We start from the raw sequence: 22,749 nt of genomic DNA, 5'->3' as shown, positions 1-22,749 counted from the left end.
TTTGAATATTATAAGTATTATTAAGATTAATCGAAGATACTAATTGTAACACCTCTTTAGGCACTAGTGTTTAACATTGCATAGTATTAAGCGTAGCGTAATAATAAAATTAAATTACTTATTAAATCATATCTTAAATGAAATATATTTAAAATTTAATTATACATTAGTCAAAAATTAAATTTACTATTACATCATATCTAAACCGAGAAGAAATGAGACTAGCAAAAAAATTGACAATAAATGTTTTTATTTCGTCAGTCACTCCATTGATCTTCGTACAGTCTTCAAAGTCTTTAACTATAGTGTTTTACTCTACTCCAAAGCTACACATACTGGCCTGTTGATTCACTATAAAGGTTAGCATAAAAACAAACACATGTGAGATAAATTTCAGTAATATTGAGATTTTTGAACTATAATCAATCTATGCACTTCAGTGAAAAATATCACTCTCCAAAAAATATTTATAATAAAAAAATAACATCATGAATAATAAATATAAGCCAGACCTTTGTGGGTTCCTCATTTAGACATACCCAGACATTTGTGTATTCTACCTAAACCTTTGTGGGTTCTACGTACAAACATACTCAAACCTCTGTGGGTTTCTGGATACAAAGGAACATCTAGTCTTTACTTGAAATGACTAATGTTCAAGTTTTGTGGGTTTTGTAAGTGAAAGGTTCTATATAGCGGAGCTCAAGCCATGATAAGATATTCCCTATCATATAACTATCTAATCCCTAGTGGACAGTCAATCATAATAATTCAGTAAACGATCACATATTTCGCTAATATCCTATTGGTATTGAAGAAATTTCTTGGTTATATAATCTTAATTCTAAATCATTATCATAACTAATATGAATAAATTTACAAATTCAAAGATAAAAGATAAACCAAAATAATAAAAAAGATTCATAAGGAAATAATTGGACAAAGTAACGATGCTTTCATAACTTTTAAATAAATAACTTCAAAATATAATCTTTACATATAAAATAAATAAAAAAGAATAAAATTATGATAATGATATTTTCTCTCAATATTACCTTACTTTTTATTTTCTCATTTCCTTATTCTTTCCCTCTATTTCTTTCTCCTTTATTTTCTTTCATCTCTTCCTATTCTCGTTTATTCTTTCTTTTCTCTCTTCTCTCTTTTCTTCTCTGTTACGCGCTTTCTCTCTTTTCTTGTTTTTCTTTCTTTATCAGGCGTGTACCTATTTATATAGATAAATATTTTGACTCTGGTGACTAAAGTAATTATTGCACATAGTTAGATTTTAACAAAACTAACCAAAATTTAATTAAAATCTAACTAACATTTAACTAAGTAATCATTACCTAATTTTTTTTTAGATATTTTTATCTTACAGGGTGTCTCCACAAGATACTGTTTCATTTTATTAGAATTTATACTTGGTAATACAACATGGCGCTTTCAGCATCAATTTTATATCGATTTCTAGTTTGTGACGTTTGTTGCGGCATTCTGGCGCTTTTTGCGCGGTGGAACTGTTCATATGAACAGTACTATTGAACAATAATTTTTTTTGTGTGGTATTACACTAACTATTATAAATATTTTTTAGGGAGGGATTAATTATTAGTACTAATAGAGTAATAGGCTATTATTATTAAAAAAATTGTTTTGAAAAAAATATTTCTCAGAGATAGCTTTATCTTATGAGTTATATTTATCTCATTTAATATCAGATAAATCAAATTCCTACACACTCATAACAAATGTGGGTCTACATCTATTTTTTCTCTTTTCAATTATTTGTAGGTCTCTTTTATAATTTTGTTTCACTAAGATAAGATAATTTATCTATAACAACATAAGAAAAATGTTTCCCTTATTTTATATATAAAATAAAAAAAAAATTAAAATTTAGAAAGAGATGACCACCGGTACTTATTCTTCTCTCGGTTTTTTCACAATCTTTCGTAGTCATACATGCTAAATTATAGACATAATTTGACTTATTTTTAAAAAATAAACAAATTTGACATAATTAAATTTATCATGGAAGTTTATAAAATATTATTTTATTTATAAAAAAGATGCAAATTTTTTTAAAAAAAAAGTTACAAATGGCGTACGGTGATATGATATGCGCCTTATTTGGGTATTTTTTTTAATAAGCAGTAAGCGCCAAGTAAAATATTTAAGTAAATTTTTTAAATATTATTTTTTTGATAATATTAATTTTGTAAACAACCCTCCAACGAATTTATTAATTAAACCATCATACATTTTTTTGTCGATAAAATGTGCTTTGTCACCATTTTTATCCGTATATGTTAAAGAAACTTATTTGATTGAGAATTAAATTGAATGGTAAAATGATTGTATTCAATTTAATAACAATAAAGAAATATCTTTTTAACATCAACCAATCATACCAAACAATATTTTATTAATTATTTATGAGCGTAATATTGATCCAAGAGTCAATTAAAAAGTCTATATAATAACAAAATGATGCTGTATCTATTCCTTTTTAATCATTGAATCAAAAAATAAATATAAAATATAAAACAGAAATGGAAGAAATTAAGAAAATTTTTAATCCGTACATGGCAGGTGCAAAGCACGTGCGTACCTCATCCCTGGGAAGCAGGAACCAAAGCAATGCCGCTCCATTTCCAAGGGAACTCTGAAATAAGTATTATGTATGGTACAGAGAGAGGTGATAGCTGAAATTATTCGATGATGTATTTGTTCACAGGGAAACCCTCCTTTATACCTCAATTACTCCCTTCTTCTTCTTCTTCTTCTTCGAATTCTACTTCGTCGTCATGTTCAACATCTCTTGTATCTTTCCGAACTATTTCTGACTCATCAATTAGCTTTCCCAGAAATGCAAAGCATAAAAGAAGATTTGCTTTGAGAGTTAAAGCATATGATTCCTCCAAAAATGACACTTCTAACCCTGCTGGCGACTCCAAGCCCCCCAATGGCACTCTGGTACTGTTTCAATCTTACCCCTATCTACCCCATTTTTTATTTTTGAAATAAAAATTTAAAAGTATTAATTTTTAATGTTATATATTATTATTTCAAAGAATGCCCTTGGAGTAGGTTTGTGTGAACCTGATTGAATGCATAGGGCATAGATAGAATCATGTTTGCGTCCCTACTACTTATTGTTGTTGGGGATCACTATCAGTGCCTCAATGTTATTTTTCATAATTTTGGTAGATATAAAATTAAACTAGGAATACTCAAAATAATTTTTTTAAGAAAAGAATTCCTAGTATGTAATCGTGTCTACTGTCTAAGTAGTTATCTTGTTGTGTTCCTGATGAGTGACTATACGTTCTGAAATCACCAGTCAAAGAGCAGGAGAGAAATTTTACTGGAATATGTTAAGAACGTGCAGCCAGAATTTATGGAATTGTTTGTGAAAAGAGCACCTCAACAGGTATGGTGTTGTTGTCTTGCTATGAACATGGTACTGATCACTGTTTATTGATTGCCCCGTAGGAGTGGTTATTGTTTGTTCATGCCATACTCTTTTGATGATTGAAACTGCTGTTGGTGATTAGGTTGTGGATGCAATGCGACAAACAGTGACAAATATGATTGGAACATTGCCCCCTCAATTTTTTGCTGTAACAGTTACCACTGTAAGATTTCTATGAGTTTTCTCCCTGCTAGCTTAACTTTTACTATCATTTAATGATAAGCAGTTTCTGCAAGCTATGATGGTTATATTTGGGTGGATAGACAATAATGGTTGCTTTGATGAAATGTTTCTATGAAGTGGGAGACTTTGCTTTGCCTGATGTACTAGTCCCTGAAATTTTGATTTTCAATTACAATCCCCCTTTATATGGGCTGTGCAATCATACTTGTTTTTATTTATTTAGTAAAACGCTAAAAATTCATAATTTTTTTAAAAATTCAAAATTATACTTATTACTTTTGCTGCCATCTTTTTATTTCCCTTATCTGTTAACTTTTTTTGCGTAGTAAACCCCAATTTCAGAGCCTTTTATAGATTCTTCTCCTTACATTACTTCTTGTCTGAGTTTATTGAGAAACATTATTGATACTAATGACTTTTCTGCTGGTGGAAGAATAACATTGTTTTAGCACAAGGTGGTCCATTTGGCAAAGCGATATTGAACCATGCAGCTGGGTTGAATTGCTGTTCTTCCTTTTTGCTTTATCTTGCTCCATGCATCTTACTTATTTAGTTGAATCATTTGGTTTTTTATTTAGGTAGCTGAAAACCTTGCACAGCTCATGTACAGTGTCATGATGACTGGGTACATGTTCAGGAATGCGCAATACCGTTTGGAGTTGCAAGAAGGTTTGGAAAAGGTTGCCCTTCCTGATGTGCATGATAAAAAGGTAACATCATGTCTCTTCCTTCTCTTTTTGGGTTCTGTGATTCAAAAGACATTGCATGGATATTTGGAAGGGTGAGTTTTACTTGTTCTGGTGGTCAGATGACTTCTTATTTGGACCTTTTGGTCCAGTAGTCTCCTGTCCTTTACTACCTTTCCCTATTTAGGATTCCAGTTGGGGTGCCTTAGAGGAAAGAAGAAATTGTGAAGGACTTTCTTTAGTCTTTTGTGTGGACTAGCAGAAAAGAGATAATCTTGTTATTAGGATGGTTAGTTTCAGGCCTTAGAATGAAGTGATTAAGTCTTGGGAATTTGGTGTTGAATAAATGGCTTTGACGGCTAAGTATCCATAGTGTTTGCCTTTAGAGACTGCATCACTATGGCACCAAGTAAATTCAGAGTGAGAATGCTTTAGTTCATATATTCTTTAATTTATACTCTTAAAACGTTGCAGGATATGCCTGACTATGCACCTGGTACACAGAAGAATGTTTCAGGTGAAGTCATTCGGTGGAACAATGTTTCTGGGCCCGAGAAAATAGATGCTAAAAAGTACATTGAATTACTTGAAGCGGAGATTGAGGAGCTGAATCTCCAAGTTGGGAGACAATCTAGCAATGCACAAAATGAACTGTTGGAATACCTAAAATCTCTTGAGCCTCGAAATTTGAAGGTTAATTCTACTTACATTTTGCAAATATAAAGTACTTATTTGCCTTTATCCAGCTGATGTGTGCTGTCTGCTTCATATAAGTTTCTACATGTTGATATGTACTGTAGCTCTAATTGGGATTAATTCGGAAAATGTGGGCTAATGCAAAATGTATTGTCCATTGAATATTGATTTCTGCAATTGTTGAATCAGTATTGAACATTCTGAAATTGCATTTCTGTTCAGAACAAGGTATTGGTTCAGTGTTAATGTACTCATCACTTAGTTATATATAAATTTGACATTCCCATTCAGATTATTCAACTTAACGAATTTAAGTTTTCCTCTTAGAATTTAGAAGCATCATTTATTGTAATATGTCAATTATATGCCATAATAACACTTCAATTATTTGTAGGAGTTGACTAGTAGTGCTGGGGAGGACGTTGTGTTTGCAATGAACACATTTATAAAGCGCCTACTAGCTGTTTCAGATCCTAGCCAAATGAAGGTTTCCCTCCTCAGTATCTCAATCTCCTTTTTTTGTCTTTTTTCTTAATCCCATCGTTAAAGGAGACTTCATTCCACCTGACCCCTGTCCTCTGTCAAAGTTGTCTAACTTCTTTAAATTACTATTGCCCTACTCACCATAATCGTTTGGGTTAACATTGAATGCTTTAATTGTGGAATTCTTTCTTTCTTAGGGGGTGTATGTCTGTTAAGTGTTTACATGGAAGATGGAATTCCTTTTTTTTGGGTACAAAGTTCAAACTCTTATTTTTTTTTTTTGGTGAATCAGACTCTTATTAATTGAACAGAAAGTTGCTCAGGAATGCACATTTGACAGCAACTCCACTAATCATTGCTACCTGACGATAAAATATATAATACTTCAAATAAGGGTGTTTGAATTATTGAACTTGTAGCATGTGCTCTTTAACTGTGCGAACGGGGTTAAAGCATACAGGGGTAAGATTTCCTGACTAATAATTTGGTCTTGTGATAGATTTTAGGTAAATTGGTAATGATTTTTATTTATATGAACTGAACCAGAACTAGATTTCTTCCAATTGATTTTTGGACCTATATGTGATTCTTGTGAGGAGGTGAACAGCCTTCTCTTTGCTCGTTATTACTGCAAGTAGTATCGTTTGGGATTTTTGTGTAACTTGCTTCAATCCTGATTTATAGACTAGCGTGACCGAGACTAGTGCATCTGAACTTGCCAAACTGCTTTCTTGGTTGATGGTGGTTGGGTACAGCATTCGCAATATTGAAGTTCGTTATGACATGGAGAGAGTACTCGGCACTCCTCCAAAGTTGGCTGAATTGCCGCCAGGTGAAAATGTTTAAGCAGTGTTGATAAAGTCAATCATCAAAAATACTGCTGTCCCCAAGTTGGAGCCAAGTTCCCTAACTAGATTTTGCACTTTTTAGTTGATTGGCTGAAGGCCCAGTCATGACCTAAAGGAGAAGGCTGCATTTTTCAGAGGCCCTGAACTATTGGTCTGCTAATAGTATTTTATTCAGTTATATTCACAAGATTCTATCTTTTGGTTTTTATTTGATTTCTTTGACAGTCTAAGTCCTGAACTATGGGATTGGTTCTTGTTTGTATATCTTTATTATATATCTTATCAAACTCCCATTTTGTAGGTGCAGCACAGCTACTTATTTATGTGGTAGCTATAAACGTTTTAATCATATTTGTTGTGATATTCATGAATGGTTAGAGTATTACTTAGATTTTCATCTTTGGACTGTTGGGGATGGAATTACTTTGATGATTTGTACAAGCATTTTTGTTTCACTAAATTACTATTCCAGATATATCATGGTACGGATACCATCATTGCTTTTTTTCTAGGAAAAGAAATTCACGACCCGTAGGCCTTCTACCCCACGCGGCATTGCTCCATTAGGCTTTCGCTCATTGCGAAAAATTCCTCATTGCTACCTTCCATAGGAGTCTGGGTCGTGTCTCAGTGTGGTTGATCATCTTTTCGGACAGCTACTGATCATCGCCTTGGTAAGCTATTGTCTCACCAATTAGCTAATTAGACGCGAGCCCCTCGGGCGGATTCCTCTTTTTGCTCCTCTGCCTACAGGTATTATCGGTCGTTTCCAGCTGTTGTTCCTCTCGTAAGAACAGGTTCTTACGTGTTACTCATTCATCTGCCATCGAAAACACCACTTCCCGTCCAACTTGCACGTGTAAAGCATTCTTTCATCTTGAGTCAGGATCGAACTCAATGAGATTCCTAGTTGCATTGTAGACAAAGTTGATTTGGAATTCTCTTTCAATCCCCCCCCCCCTCGAAACCTCCGTCAATCCCGTGAGCCTTTTATCCATTCTTAGTTGTCATTCAATCATGGCATCCAAATAGAAAAATGCACATTAGGTTTAAAGATAATCAGGCTCGAACTGATGACTTCCACCACGTCAAAGGACACTCTACCATTGAGTTATACCATTTTCCTTGCCTTGAGAAGTTTTAAAGACAGCAATGTTGTTGGTTAATTTTATAGGGTTTCGATTTTCTCATGCAGGAGATATGTATCTCATGCTATAGACACATTTTGCATGAGACACACATCTATTAAAAATAAAAAATAAAAAAAAATATTGTACAAAAATCGAAAGGTCAGTTGTAGGAGAGAACAACTCTCCTATAACATGAGAAATTTTTTCCCCAATTTTATAATACTTTCATTTCATTACCCAATACGATATGGGCGTTATAAGCTACTGTATTTGACACAGGCAATTTCTTTGGTGGATTTCATGATAGATATTTTCCAGTAGTTTTCTCCCAAATGAATTATATAAAGGTGAAGTTTAATAACAACTGAGTTGTACCATAAACTATAAGTTAAACCAATCAACAGCTACAACATATGGTGAATTCGTACACCATAACTTCTTGAGGTCCATGACGTTGTAATTGAAATGAACTTCACCCAATACTGAAACGATAGGTCTGATATTTGGCATCTAAAAAATAAACAAATTTAGGCAAGCATCCATGAACGTAGGGAAATATGTGAAACATAATATGTGAATACATACTACCCCTCAGTATCTTTGTATGTAAATACAAAAAGGAATTAAATTAAAAAACAAATTCTGATATCTATTAATTTATCTTCTCTCACACGTGCACACGAGCAAGGGAGATCTAGCGGTGAAAAATTAAAGAGTAATTTTACTGTCCCTAAACTCCATCCTCCAAACAAGGAAGTCAATCTGAACCTGAGCTTCATTCCCAAACAATATACAATTGGCTTTCTTCTGAATTCCTTGACCGATAACAGAATTCAACTGCCATCCCATCAAAAGTCTTGAAGGGGAAAATGATGATTTGGCCACTTCGGGTATGCACGTTTGTATAAATTCATACATACAGTATCACGCTGTTCAAGAACCCCATTGAGAAGGCACTTAATTGCTCCTGAGCAACAATAAACAGAATAGGATCAAATATCATATATCCCATCATTCCTGTGTATATTTGACTCGTTGAAATATGAAAAGAAAAACATAAAATACTTAACAACCAAAAAAAACTATAAAGTACCAACCTTAATCCACAAAATAATAAACGATTAATTGATTATCATTAGTTCTGTGAAATTTAGATACTCATTTACCAATCCTCATAGGACCCAAGGAAAAGCCATTTGAAATCGGATGAAAAAATGGATACAATTGTGTTTACAAGAGTTGTGTAACATTACTCTTTCAAACATAATATTGCAATCAATATTCAATAGTGGGGCAGATCTAATAATCTTAATTGTATTTTATCTGACTAGTTCAACTTTTTCCACTAGTCCCCATATACTACTAGTCCAAGCACAAGAAGATCTTGGGGTAGGAGGTAAATTCAATTTGGTAGCATAACAAAATCCTATAATGGAACAAGAATTTTTCGGGAAAAGAAAATTATGAAAAATAGATCAAAATAATGGGTCATAATGAGAATCATGGAATGCACAAGTACATCCTCAGCAGCTAGTGATTTTATTAAAATGACTAGCTGCCAGAATGTTTATCGTAAGATTTATGGTAGAGCTTTCTAACATAACCAACATACCATGTGTACCAACAGGTTCTTTAATTCGCCCACGAAGCCCACGTTTGGAATAAAGCTCTATAGGCTGCAATCACCACACCCACATTAAGAACAATTAGGGTTACAATTGAGAAAATTTATAAGATAGTAGGCTCTTTCAATACTCTGCACTATCACTCAAGCAAAATCTAAAGATTCCAGAAACGGGGTAAACATATTTTCTCACCTTAAACCATTTAACATCCTCTGGATTATAAAACATGTGTTTAACAGAGGCTTTACGTTTTGATACTCTTTGGGGGTAACTGCACCACAAAATGATTAAAGAGTTCAAATAAGAAAAGCATAAGTTCCATCATCAATTTTCATAAAGGTCATACAACTCTGAAATGGTAATATTTAAATTCCATCCCAGAATCAGTATCGGAGAGACGTCAATCAAAAAGAACATAGAACCAATGAAGTAAAGTAATATGCAAGGTTTTCAAACGATGGGTCTTGACAAATATCAACAGACATACCCTGTCAAAATAACCCGCTTAAGGATTATCCTATCTGGATCAATGGTTTTCAGTGAGCCAACAGCAGCCACTGCAGGTGTAGCATCCTCTCCAGATCTCTTAAGGATTATTGAAGGAAGAGGAGGAAATGAAATTGGTGCATAAATTGAAGCAACTGAAAAGCGCCCAGCATGGAGAAACCTCTCCATCTTGTTCTTGTTTGTATTTATGAACTCACTTGAGAAAATTGGCCTGCGAAAAATTAACAACTACCCCCTAAAGATTTTTTCCTCAAGATCTATTATAAGCCATGGTTGTTCAAATTGAATACCATACCTGCCAACAAATTGCCGAAACCCTACATGAAATATCAACTCTTCCTTGGATTTGATGGGTGCCTCATATGTTTCGTGCTTCTTCACACTAAACAACACAAGTGACTTCAGTTCATGACTCATCCTTTTTGAATACTCAGAAAGGAACACAACTTATAGTAAGTAGGGCACCAAATAGCACTGACAATGAAAATATTAAAATTATAAAGAAAAAAACACCTGAAATGAAGGACAGATACTTTGGACTCATGCTTCAACAGGCCACATGCTGTAATTGGAATTGTCTCTGCCAGCACACATAACTTAGAAGCAACAGCACTGGGCACTTCCTTGATATGCAGCCTAGCATATGAGCCAACTGGAATACAGTCCTCCCTGTTTTCTTGCTCCGATTCTAAAGCTTTAGCAAGAACATGTTTTTGTGTTCTTCTAAAGTTATCGAAGTCAAAAATTCTGGCATAATCTTGGGGTAGAGATTCCTGATATCATTAGGAATATCAGATTTTTTTGCTGTTAGAGATAATGATTTATTATAAAGAATCTCCGAAAGATAGACATACTTTAGGATCCCATGAAGAAGTCCTAAAGGATTTGAGTCCCCTATATTTTGCAAACCGCTTCCTAGCAGGTAAATCCAATGGTGTATCCACTTCATCAGGAAATTCTGCAGCAAAAAAATAAACAAATGACAAGCAACAAATCAAAAAGAATATCATTATATCAGCAATGCAACTACAAATCATCCATAGGCTCTGGCTCCCAACAAAGTACAAAAGGTAGGAACAAGAAAGTATAAACCAAACAGAAAACGAATTTAAATTTACATACAATTTTAGACACGGGCAGGCTAAACATTGATGCCTCTTTTAAAAAGGCAACCGTGACAAATAAATACTAATAAGAATAGAACAGAAAAGCACCCTCATCTGCGGCATGCGCTTCTTTAAGTTCCTTAAGTTCATCTTGTATCTTCTCTTTAGTCAAATTATCTACTTCCTGTAATACAACAGAAAAGTAATCATATAGTGATGAAATAGATTAGGATCCACTGACACCATGGAACTCATAATTAGTCTTGCACAAATGAATAACTGTTGGTTGGATGAAATTCTCACAAAATCTACCACTGAGTTGAAAATTTGTAGATGTCCAACATGCTCATAAAATTTAATATAGATTTCAACTTTGTTTACCACTAAGTGTTTTTTAAAATTAATGAATAATATACTTTTCAGACAAACAAAAATAACAACTACTTGATCGTATATTTATGTTATATTTAAATTTCCTAAAATCTAGCATGCAGGATCTACATAATTAGTTGTAACTCAACAGTTGGATTGATCGAAATCATTTTCTTTAAGGCTTTTTTCAGTGGTGTAAGTGTATCAAGTCTTATACCAGTTAAATCCCTACAATACATACGCGCGCGTTAAAAAGAAGAAAAGCTAATCAGACACCTAGCCATGGGCCAGGATTACCATATTGCAATTCCTTAACATATTTAAAATTACTATTAACTCAAAGCTCACAATAATAATTGAATATACGTTGTGCAACATAGGCAAGATTAATTGATAAAGCAGCACTGTCCAATGCTTGAAGTGTTCAAATCCAGAATAAAATAAAATAAAGGACCAGAGACTGTCCAATGAGGCCAAAGACCAATGACGTTTTAGAAGCTCACCATCATCACTGAATCATTGTCAGTTTCTTCCTCAGAATCTCCAAATCTAAGTGAAGCTTCATCACCATCGAATTCTAAATACTGGTTTCCCTCTCGACCAGGAAGCCCATCTTCCATTTCATCCAACACCATGCCATCATCATCTTCATTGTCACAATCTGACTCCTCATCAGAATAATCAACAATCCAAGCAGCCTGAAAATTTAAATAAAAGCCAGATAATTATTATTTCCATACTAGATATTTGGAAGGCAAAACATTTAAAAAAGCATCATTAAAATATTTAAAATAAAAAGGGCAACAAGAAAGCACTTAGAAATTAGTGAATCAAGAAAACAAGTTCAAACCTGATATTCTGAAGTTCCTCGAGGAAGACTTCTCTTTCTTATCTTCTTTTGCTTTTGATCTTCATCAGCCTCCGCGATTTCAGCCTCTGTTGGCCATGTCTAGTAACAAGAAATGAAATCATACCCAAGACATTAAACAAAAAGATATTACAAAATAAATAAACATGGGGGCAGGGGGACTTTTTCTCAGCTCAGAAAGTGGCAATAACTGATAGGTCATTTTGACTAATCAGAGCTGGGCATTAGTTGGTTTTGGTTCGGCCAAATCTTACAACCACTATAATCGTAGTACTCTTTCAGTCCCCCCACCCCCACCAAAAGAAAAAAAGAAAAAAAATAATAACAACCATCTGAAGCAATGCGTTGATTTATAATAGTACTCAAATAATACTGAACACTCATAGAGAGAAGTTGCCTATAAACTACAGGAACTTGCCAGCATGAAATTTTCAACTGTCTTTCAATTTTCAGAGATTCCAAATCTAGCAAGATGAACTACCAAACTCCACCAAGTAAAAGGCAATGTTAAAAAAAGATAACATGAGAAAGAATGAGAGAGAATACAATAGCAAAGAATATTGTCATAGTATAAAAATAAAATCAACAAATAAACTAAGCTTTATAGAGATGAGATTTTATTATTACCTGCTCTCCAGCAAGAGGATCCGGTATATTCTCAACAACTAAAGCTTCCTGGTTTTGAAGATCTGGAACGAGAGAACCAATGACCTGAAACATTAAAATGGAGGAAAAGTGGGGAAAAAGTAAACACATAAATACATCAACATGAACAACTTCATCCCAAACACGTAAATATAAATATATGGTTAAATACAGCAAGATATTAAAGGGTAAATTTTTTTGAAAGATCACAATATCCAAGGATTGCATGAACAGCAGATATTAACGTTTCAGTACATCAAACTTAAGAGGGGGAGGGATATGGGTGATTTCAGATTGACAAAAAACTGTCATTTGAATACTATGTTGCACCGACACAGACAAAGGATAAAGAATACGACACGACACTCCGACACGTTAATTCTAAAAAAATTTAGATTTTGACACGTTAGGATACGTTTTGATATTAAATAATATTTTTAATTTATATAATGCATATTATATTTAATAGTAGATAATTTAACAAAAAAATGAAATTAAACTTATAATACTCATCAATTTTACAAAGAAACATAAGATATCACAAATATTTATATTAAACTTAATAAAATGGTAATAGGAGTCCAACGAATCTAATAGTTGGAACTAAAAACGCAACACAACACAATCTTTGAACCCTTTTTTGAGTCTCTGCAGCGCGTATTAGAGTGTTGGGGAGTGTCAGACACGACACGTCAAGTTTTTTGAAGTGTCGGTGCGTTGTAGTTTGAATATTGAATATCAATCAAAGGAAAATTAATTTACCTATTCCCTTTTACTTATTAGATGTGGGACTACCATATATGAGAGAAAGAGACTAGTTAGTATAATACTTATCAATTTAACATTGTTATATACATATATTTCAATATTCATTTACATGATTTTATTAATATACTTAACATACGTATATTATATTTTAAACATATTGGTATATATTTACATAATATATGTACAAAACCCAGTTGAACCTCAAAACCTTAAGCCTCTTCCTTTAATAGTTTAATGACAAGTTCAGTTGCGAAAACTGGGCAAAAGCACATACCTCCATATCACGCTTTTCATCTGAATCCATTAAGTTCAGATTTTTCCTTGAATTCAAAGGAAAAGGATCCTTAAGAACTTCAATTTTACACAATTGGAAATCTCCAGCACCTGAAACATGAACCTGACAAAACAGCATGTGAGACAACCAATAAATCAATGCAACTATAAATGCAAATCCATGACCTTGCTTACTACCAGTTGATTCACTGAGAGGCTACGAGCACGAAGGTAACCGGTGAGAAGGAGGGTGCATTTTTCAGAATTGCCATCATACACTGCATTAACCTGTAATTTAGGGTGGTAAACAATGATAAAGTCAACATAAAAAAATAAATTGATAGCATTAATCAACATCAGGATCAAATTACAGAAGGTTCTTGAATAAAGATATATATGATCATCAAAATCTTTATTAGCTCCTTGTCTTAAAATATAATCTTTGGGCTTACAAAATTTCAAATATAATGAATTATCTCAATAACATGTTCAAGACCAACATGATAGACTGTTAATTTAGAAGTTCAGAGTTGGATCAGAAAAATCCAAACCTTTTGAGCCATGAGGTAAGGTCGTTGAGTTCTCCAAAGAGGAACTTTAAGCCTTTGCTCTTTAAAGAGCCACAAGAACTGCAATTGTAAAGAGAGGAAGGAAGATAAGCTTAGATCATCAAAATGAACAAACGTGTGATGAGTTCAGGAGGTACAATCAGAATTTTCAGGCCAACAATGGGTGAAATCATTACCTTGTGAAGATCATCCTTTGTATCAGCAGGATAAAATTTACAATCCTCAGGAAATTCAGAGGCAAGACAAGACGTGCATCTCTTCTTCAGTTCATTTCTTTGCTTAAGCTCAGTGGGTAGATCCTGAAGGCACAAAATGAGAATTACATATAACCGTTTAAAACTCAATTTATTCATGAAATGATTGTAAGCTCGTGTAAATTACTTCACAAGTTCAAAAAATAAGATCCATCATAACTTACACGAACAAAGACAACAGTGCTTGGTAAACCAAGAGACCTAAATACAGAAAGGCATTGATTTCCAAATGAATCAATGTAGTCAGAATCAGTTTCTTCTGCTGAGACCACAAAAACCAGTAGATCAGCAACCTGCAACATAAATTGCATCAGACAGTTGTTATCAAGACCCACATGTTCAGCACCCTTGAACTTAAATCCATGAAACAAAGCAAATATAACAAATAATACCTTAGCCATCTCCATGCATGATACTAGATCACCATGAGGTGCTTTTAGTACCTGTAGCACAGAAAATTGGGTCAATATTACAAAATCGTATCCACCATAATAAACTTAGGAAAATGACTATACCAAAAGCATCATTAAGTATTCATATAATATAAGTATAAATTACAACTTTTGCGCTTATTTTCCAATTAACCAGGTGCAGGTCTATCCTCTAAGATATGAGAATGAATAAACTCTGATCTTCATAACTCCATATCATTACAAATAATTATTAAGTGTTAAACTTGGATTTAAAAAAAAAAAAAAAAACTATTAACCCGATCCATGTTGTATCTATATAAATACTCATTTAAATTCATTATATAGAAGACAAAAATAAACCAGTGCTTATATTTAAATATGCCGGAGCAACATTGTACTCCAATAAACATGTCTATGGCTTCTTATATAGAATTCACAAAATAAAATATACAAACACCTCTCAACAAATTTACTAATTTCAGGAGAATAAGGCTGCAATCTAATATACCGTTGTTCTTGTCCTATATTCAGAAGAAGCAACTGTTCCTGACAGCACCGCAGACGAATCTTCAGATAATGATGATAAGAGATCAACAGCAAGTGATTCTAAATCCACAGAAGCAGAGAGGGCAAAGAGAACCTGTCAGAAAGAAAAGTTGGAAAAAAAAGGAGGGCATATAAACAGAGTTTAAAAAGAGTATCCAATAAATAAACGTCCAATTCGGTTCAAAAGAAGCCATAGTTTACTCACTATCACTCGAGGAGGACATGTCGACCCACTCAGTTCTCTTTTTTCTTTCAAAATAGCAGCCCTTTTTTGTTCACGTATCTGTAAATTTACCAATCAGTGATTCCGAAAGAAAAAGCAACGCATAATGAGCCAATAGAGACATAGAAACAGAGACAAATACCATTTTATTTCTCTGAATTCGAGCTGCACGAGCTCCTTTGCCAACATTGCGTTCTGTTTTTGCGATTCTATCTAAACAATCCAGTTGAAAAACCAAACATTAATTCAGCCAAAAAGGAAAATAATAATAATAAAAATAAAAATATCAATTCATTACTAACCTTTGGCAGAGGTTTTGTGAAGATGGCGAGAAGATTTAGAAGAGAAACGGGATTTGTGAGCCTTATTGACTTGAACTCGCGAACCTCCCATTGTGGTCGCAGTGGTAGCTTACAGCACTTCACCCTCTTCCCTCTCTTTTTGATCTCAATTGCAAAACCCTATTTTGGGATTTAGCCGCATGGGTTTTAACAAGCGATTTATATTATAACCGATATATAATAAACCGGTGACCAACATAGACCCATCCCCAATAAGACCCGGTCGGACCAACCTACTCATGCTAAGTTGATGGGTGCTTTTTACTTGAATTTATCTCACCTATAATATTTTGTTATTTTCACACGGGTTTCACTAATTCAATGTTTATTAAAAATAGATAAATATAATTTTTCTTTCTTTCTTTCTTACGATACCTTATCTCGTAAAAAACTATCTCAAATCCATCACGATAAATTTCCACAAATTTTGATAGGGTTAACATAGTGTTTATCAAAAATGAGATAAATTTAATTTTTTTATTTTACATGATCTTTTCCCATAAAAAACCTCAAAAATAATTGGAATTATTATGGTGACTTATTGGACTGATTTTTTAACCTAAAGTTATTTTTAAACTAAACTTTTGAAAAATTGAACTAAAATACAGTTATAGTTATTTGTTTGATCCATAAATCATTTACACTCATAAATTAGTTGCGAATTTTAAAAATATTAAAATTATCGTTGAAGCCGCTTAAATTAAAATTTATGTGAATAAATATGAAATAAGATATTATGTTTACTTTTTTTATATTTATTTCTATATTTTTTTGTTAGATCACAATCTCAATCAATTTTCACATTTTTCTTTCCTCCCATGATCAGTTAAGATTTTATTTAACGGTATGGATAGAAATAAATAAAATAGGTATGAAAAAATATAGATATAATATCTTATTCAATCCCCAATAAATATTAACGAGATTTATTTCATTAAATAATATTAGCCACAAATGTAAATCTTGTTACACGAAACAAACAAGTTAAATATTGGTCTATGATACAAAATGAAATGTTTTTCACAAAATGCATGTCCTAGAGAAGATAATGAATCTGCTATTAAGAAGTTAAGCTAAAAATTTACTTATTTAAGTTAAACATAAAAGCTTAAAAAATAAGATAAAAAGTATTTGGTGGATTATATAATTTTTACAGTTTAAGAATAAATTTTAAAGCTCAAGTTAATAAATAAGTAATTTAATAAAATTATTTATACAAATTTTATTTATAATCAAAGACTTCCATATTATTAAAATAAACATAAATATTACAGAAATAAAAGATAATATACTTAAAATATTTTAAGATGTTTATATAACAATATATTAAATACTTATTTATATGTCTACCGAAAAAAATAATTTCATAATGTCTTTAATATATTAATATTCACTAGTCTTTCCATGTTATATTCATCAAACGTAACTCTCTCATGTGATTCTTTTGTGGGGAGGGCAAGAGAAGAATACTTGGTTTTAAAATAAAGGTTAAAATTTAAAATAAATTTTTAATTGAGGATATAAATAAGAAACATATATCTTTCCAAAAAATATATGAGAAGCTTTTTCTAAAAATTAGTATTAACTTTTCCATTTCGTTAAATTGGCAAAGCAAAGTTCAGTTTTTTTCTTTTCTTTTCTTTAACGACCTTAGATTTGAAGTATGATATCTTCATAAAAAAAAGAAAAGAAAAGAAAAAGTATCAAATGTGTATTACTGCAACAGTGCAACCTCAGGGATAAACAAACTTCGTCCTTCGGGAATCGGGAGTCACTGTTCTCTCTCACTCTCTCTCTCTATCAGTGACTAATTTATGATAACATGTTCGTTTTGCCACTGCAACTAACTACTCCGTTCCCTTCAATCCACGTCAATTATTTCCCCGTCCACCTCCACCGCCACCATCACCGCCACCACCACCACCGTGTCTTCCAACCACCGCTGTCCTCCGCAAACTTCTCATCATTCAGACCAATCATCGTGGACGAGGGTCCAAACGACATTCTTTCCCTTCAAAACCGCCACTATGACTTCACTCCCCTCCTCCGTTTTCTCTCCGATTCCAATTCATCCACCACCGATTCCGACTTGAACTCGGCTTCCCCGACTTCACTTGACTCAACTGAGTTCCAACTCGCCGAATCTTACCGAGCCGTCCCAGCTCCACTCTGGCACGCGCTCCTCAAATCTCTCTGCTCCTCTTCCGATTCCATTGGATTGGCATACGCCGTCGTTTCTTGGGTCGAGAAACACAACCTCTGCTTCTCCTACGAGTTGCTCTACTCCATTCTAATCCACGCGCTTGGGCGCTCCGAAAAGCTTTACGAAGCATTCTTGCTTTCTCAGGGACAAGTGCTAACTCCTTTGACCTACAACGCGTTAATCAGCGCGTGTGCTCGTAATGGTGACCTTGAGAAGGCTCTGAACTTAATTTCAAAGATGCGCCGCGACGGTTTCCATCCAGATTTTATGAATTACAGTTCAATCATTCAGTCCCTTACTCGCTCTAACAGAATAGATGCTCCAATTTTGCAGAAGCTTTATGGAGAGATTCAAAGTGATAAGATTGAGGTTGATAGTCACCTACTCAATGATATCATAATGGGTTTCTCAAAAGCCGGTGATCCTACTAGGGCTATGCATTTTCTTGCTATGGCTCAGGGTAATGGCTTGAGCCCCAAATCAGCAACTTTTGTTGCTGTTATTTTAGCATTGGGAAATTCGGGTAGGACCGTAGAAGCTGAAGCGTTGTTTGAGGAGATTAAAGAAAGTGGTTTGGAACCCAGGACAAAGGCTTATAATGCACTCCTTAAAGGGTATGTGAAAACGGGTTCTCTGAAAAATGCGGAATTTATTGTGTCTGAAATGGAAAAAGGTGGTGTTTTGCCGGATGAGCACACTTATAGTCTGTTGATTGATGCATATGCACAAGCAGGAAGATGGGAGAGTGCTAGGATTGTGTTGAAAGAGATGGAGGCAAGCAATTTGCAGCCTAATTCGTATGTTTATAGTAGAATCTTGGCGAGTTTTCGCGACAAAGGGGAGTGGCAGAAATCGTTTCAAGTTCTGAAGGAGATGAAGAGCTGTGGGATACAACCTGATAGGCAGTTTTACAATGTGCTGATAGATACTTTTGGGAAGTATAATTGTCTTGATCATGCAATGTCAACGTTTGAGCGAATGCTATCGGAGGGGATTCGACCTGACACTGTTACGTGGAATACATTGATCGATTGTCATTGTAAGTCGGAGCGCCATGATAGAGCAGAGGAGTTGTTTGAGGAAATGCAGCAGGGTGGATACTCACCTTGCATCATGACCTATAACATTATGATAAATTCCATGGGGGCACAGGAAAGATGGGACCAAGTAACTAACTTGTTAACCAGAATGCAGAGTCAGGGATTACTACCCAATTCAGTGACATACACAACTCTGGTTGATATATATGGAAAATCAGGAAGATTTAATGACGCATTAGAATGCTTGGAGGTCTTGAAATCTACGGGATTCATGCCGACTTCCACCATGTATAATGCCCTAATCAATGCCTATGCACAAAGGGTATGCTATTCTGTGATTTTGAATTCTATCAACAACTGCCCCACATATAATTTAATGCTTGCTAATCTAATCTTTGCTCCGTAAATGACCAATATTCTGATTGCATTATTTATGAACTGATATAACTTAAAAAGTCCATTGGAAATTTTACCTGTCAAGACCTTACTAGCATGAATATATTTCTTTCATTTATCTACTATTTCCATGAGTGAAGACTAAGACAGTTTACAATTTTGTATCAAATTGCTCAATTGAACCATGAGATCTCAAAAAGTTCATCTATGTACTTATTTTGCATTGAGATCAAGCACTATTGGACAGGTTTTTTCAAAAATCTAAAGTTACATTCTCAATCCTCTTGTTCTTTATTCTTCTTCCATTGAAAAACCTAAAGCACTAGCTTTGGGACTAGGTCGAAAATGAACCATATGTTTGTTCAGAATTTCATCCTTAACTCTTTTGATGAGTGGATTGGTTAAGTAATAATTTTGGCAATATTTGGCAGGGTTTGTCTGAACAAGCAGTAAACGCATTCAGGATGATGACTGCTGAGGGTCTGACACCTTCTTGTTTATCTCTCAATTCATTAATTAATGCATTCGGTGAAGATAGAAGGGATGCTGAAGCCTTTGCTGTACTGCAGTACATGAAAGAAAATGTGTGTTTTTTTCTTCTTTTTCTCCTATTCTGGCTAAACATTTTAGATGTTATTTGTCTTTGGTTAAGTACTAATGTATTTTGTTCACATTAATTACAGAACTTGGAACCTGATGTAGTTACTTATACTACGCTTATGAAAGCTTTGATTCGTGTTGACAAGTTCCATAAGGTACATAATATTACATTATCGCAGTAAGTTTATCCTTTATTATGTTCCTTTAGTCTTGCATCTCATCAAAGGAAATTCTCAGTTTTTTTGCCCGTACTTTCTTAGAATTCCAAGTGTGACTTTTTTCTGGAGTTATTGTCTATATTGGTTTGCAGTCCCTGATCTATGGTGACTCGCTGTAAACAAATCAACGAAAATAACAATGTTTCAAGTTTCAACTTAATAAATTGACTCAGGTCTAGTCTTTTGCCATGTCTGTGACAGGTCAAGTATCATCCACATTTTCCACTTTATCCTTTACATGGATGATACTGTGATTTTTCATTGAATAAAAACAACTTTGGTGAAAATTGTATACCCTGTTTATTAGTTTATTTGTGACTTAAGGTCAATCAACTTCATTGCACAATTACTATGCTGCATTATTTGGGTTTCAGGTTCCATCTGTGTATGAAGAAATGGTTATGTCAGGGTGCACTCCAGATAGAAAAGCTAGAGCAATGCTGCGATCTGCTCTTAAATACATGAAGCAGACACTGAAATCATAATTAAATTATCAAGCACATTCACAAAGCCAAAACAGAGTCAACTTTGCTCACCTGGTGTACTTGGTTATAATTCTGGAGGTTAGAGCTAACTTGCAGCGTCTCTGCTTACAATTACATGCCAGGCCTTATTTTTTAAGTGAATATTTTCTGGGTAAATGCATTATGGTTTTTGTGCCAACCGTGAAATTAGTCTGAAATTGGCACTTCCTAATTTCCAACCATACACCCAACAAAAAAGATGTATTTGTCCGTCAAAATATGAATTTAAAACTCATTATTTCGGTCCAAAAATATTAATATTTTGCTAATAATGTAATTAGTGGTGGTGGTTAGGGGTGAAAGTGGGTTGGGCTAGGCCAAGCTTTGTCCCGAAAAGCCCAAGCCTACGCCAAAAAATTTCAATTTGGCCTGGCCCAAGCCTATTACGAGTCTAACTGTTAGCCTGACTTGGCCCGTTTATAAAAAAATAAATGGCCTGACCCAGCCCATTAGCCTGTTAATTTTTAACTTCCAAACGGAACCATGAATCAACTTTACAGAATACTCAAATTCTGTTGCTAAACTAAAAATTATAATTTCAACGTCCAAACAGAATCATGAATCACAACAAAACTCATACAATCTACATTTAAGTCACTTTCAAAAGCAAAATGCTCAAACTAAATAACATATATTTCATTATATCCAAACAAACAAATCCATACTATGTAAATTAAAATAATTACATCAATCCAACAAACACATCATGATGTTTGTAGTAAGTATAACCTCTCCTAAAAATCTTTTAGTATATTCATATACATAATTTAACATGATGAGATGTTGGTTCCTCCTATATAAGAAATAAAGTTAGATTTCTATTAAAATATAATCGAATATAATTAAGTTATAAATAATTACAATTGATTAAATTTATATCTTTTGTTTTTTCTTCAAGACATTCTTATCTTTTGTTAGAGGCCGGTCTGTAGGCTTATAGGTCAGGCCTTGTAAAAGTGGGCCTACTGCTTTTTTATTGAACAAGCTTTTTCAAGGCCTAAGCTCGGCCTATTTTATGAAATATATTAGGCCAGGTCTGGCCTCACATAGGCCGAGCAGTAGGCTCCTGTGGGCCGGCCCGGCCCATTTTCACCCCTAGTGGTGGTTGTGTGATTATTTTTATAAACAATTTTGGAGTCTTTCATGTTTGTTTTACTGTATTATTTGTTTGGAAAGTTCAAATTATGATGAAATCATTAATTCTTCGGTTAATATAATAACAATATTATGATTCATGTTTTACAGACTAGTATAGATGGCGCGCAGCTCATCCTGGATATGTATGCTCTCCAATAGTGCTTGAATAAGAAAAGAAGTTGCAGAAATCACGACATGGAACTCCCTTCTGTACCCCCCAAAAAATATTCATGCAGAGAAACGCATAGAAAGTTAATTGGCTTTCCCTAATGCTGTACTAATGTGTCTATCAATCTTTGGGATTAATAAGTTTAATGTAAGTAAAATTTAAAATTTATATGTAAGATGCATATTTCATGATCATAAATGGGATTACATTATAAAAAGAAAAAGGAAGAGTGAGTGTGCAAGCATTTCATTTACATTTGCAATGTGGTTCTGCACTCGTTGTAGTTACATAGAGCACTGAATCATGCTATTTCTTCGTCGAAAGTCGGATGAATAAACTGCTATTGTATTTGTTTATATAACAATGGAGACAAAGACCTTGTCATTATGTAATTGTATTATTTGTGCCTGAATGCGGACATGCCGCAGACAATTACACCAGTAGCGTT

General features: G+C 33.8%; 3 protein-coding genes across 6 annotated transcripts; 2 read left to right on the top strand and 1 right to left on the bottom strand.

Moving 5' to 3' along the window:
* The first annotated feature begins 2,612 nt into the window (after positions 1-2,612).
* Positions 2,613-6,734, top strand: LOC133315246 (uncharacterized). Of its 4 annotated transcripts, XM_061516829.1 has the most exons (8): positions 2,617-2,979; positions 3,347-3,436; positions 3,561-3,641; positions 4,240-4,371; positions 4,822-5,040; positions 5,438-5,530; positions 6,211-6,358; positions 6,457-6,730. In XM_061516829.1, the coding sequence occupies exons 1-8, from the start codon at positions 2,722-2,724 to the stop codon at positions 6,480-6,482; spliced, it is 1,047 nt and encodes a 348-aa protein (XP_061372813.1). In that variant the 5' UTR covers positions 2,617-2,721; the 3' UTR covers positions 6,483-6,730. The 4 variants fall into 4 exon arrangements, with proteins under 4 accessions (XP_061372815.1, XP_061372816.1, XP_061372813.1 ...); XM_061516831.1 differs by lacking the exon at positions 5,438-5,530 and having other exon boundaries at positions 2,613-2,979; positions 6,457-6,734; XM_061516832.1 differs by lacking the exons at positions 6,211-6,358; positions 6,457-6,730 and adding an exon at positions 5,819-6,194 and having other exon boundaries at positions 2,616-2,979.
* Positions 6,735-8,005: 1,271 nt separating this feature from the next.
* LOC133315228 (uncharacterized) lies at positions 8,006-16,122 on the bottom strand. Its single transcript, XM_061516809.1, has 21 exons — positions 15,976-16,122; positions 15,816-15,886; positions 15,656-15,733; positions 15,413-15,544; positions 14,884-14,934; positions 14,656-14,784; positions 14,414-14,536; positions 14,220-14,297; positions 13,867-13,956; positions 13,670-13,792; positions 12,610-12,693; positions 11,965-12,063; positions 11,618-11,812; positions 10,851-10,926; positions 10,491-10,594; positions 10,150-10,409; positions 9,932-10,018; positions 9,617-9,847; positions 9,322-9,400; positions 9,117-9,180; positions 8,006-8,471 (listed from the first exon to the last, which is right to left on the bottom strand). The coding sequence occupies exons 1-21, from the start codon at positions 16,064-16,066 to the stop codon at positions 8,353-8,355; spliced, it is 2,364 nt and encodes a 787-aa protein (XP_061372793.1). The 5' UTR covers positions 16,067-16,122; the 3' UTR covers positions 8,006-8,352.
* A 1,656-nt stretch (positions 16,123-17,778) lies between these two features.
* LOC133315250 (pentatricopeptide repeat-containing protein At5g42310, chloroplastic) lies at positions 17,779-22,672 on the top strand. Its single transcript, XM_061516838.1, has 5 exons — positions 17,779-19,579; positions 20,085-20,237; positions 20,337-20,408; positions 20,846-21,034; positions 22,241-22,672. Exons 1-4 carry the CDS (start codon positions 17,837-17,839, stop codon positions 20,954-20,956), a joined length of 2,079 nt encoding a protein of 692 aa, XP_061372822.1. The 5' UTR covers positions 17,779-17,836; the 3' UTR covers positions 20,957-21,034; positions 22,241-22,672.
* Positions 22,673-22,749: the final 77 nt, after the last annotated feature.

The sequence above is a fragment of the Gastrolobium bilobum genome, unplaced genomic scaffold (assembly GCF_033153095.1).
Source record: "Gastrolobium bilobum isolate Gb01-03AN ecotype WA unplaced genomic scaffold, APGP_CSIRO_Gbil_v1 utg5152, whole genome shotgun sequence".
Classification (NCBI taxonomy): Eukaryota; Viridiplantae; Streptophyta; class Magnoliopsida; order Fabales; family Fabaceae; genus Gastrolobium; species Gastrolobium bilobum.
This window is presented reverse-complemented; position numbering and strand designations above follow the sequence as displayed.

Coding starts and splice junctions, on each gene's coding strand:
- LOC133315246 (XM_061516829.1), top strand. CDS start 2,722: ATGATGTATTTGTTCACAGGGAAACCCTCCTTTATACCTCAATTACTC. Junction 3,642..4,239: donor TTGCTGTAACAGTTACCACT/GTAAGATTTCTA, acceptor TTTTTTATTTAG/GTAGCTGAAAACCTTGCACA. Junction 5,531..6,210: donor CAGATCCTAGCCAAATGAAG/GTTTCCCTCCTC, acceptor CCTGATTTATAG/ACTAGCGTGACCGAGACTAG.
- LOC133315228 (XM_061516809.1), bottom strand. CDS start 16,066: ATGGGAGGTTCGCGAGTTCAAGTCAATAAGGCTCACAAATCCCGTTTC. Junction 13,793..13,866: donor GCCTCTCAGTGAATCAACTG/GTAGTAAGCAAG, acceptor CTGTTTTGTCAG/GTTCATGTTTCAGGTGCTGG. Junction 12,064..12,609: donor ATCCTCTTGCTGGAGAGCAG/GTAATAATAAAA, acceptor TCTTGTTACTAG/ACATGGCCAACAGAGGCTGA.
- LOC133315250 (XM_061516838.1), top strand. CDS start 17,837: ATGTTCGTTTTGCCACTGCAACTAACTACTCCGTTCCCTTCAATCCAC. Junction 20,238..20,336: donor TGCAGTACATGAAAGAAAAT/GTGTGTTTTTTT, acceptor CATTAATTACAG/AACTTGGAACCTGATGTAGT. Junction 20,409..20,845: donor GTGTTGACAAGTTCCATAAG/GTACATAATATT, acceptor TTTGGGTTTCAG/GTTCCATCTGTGTATGAAGA.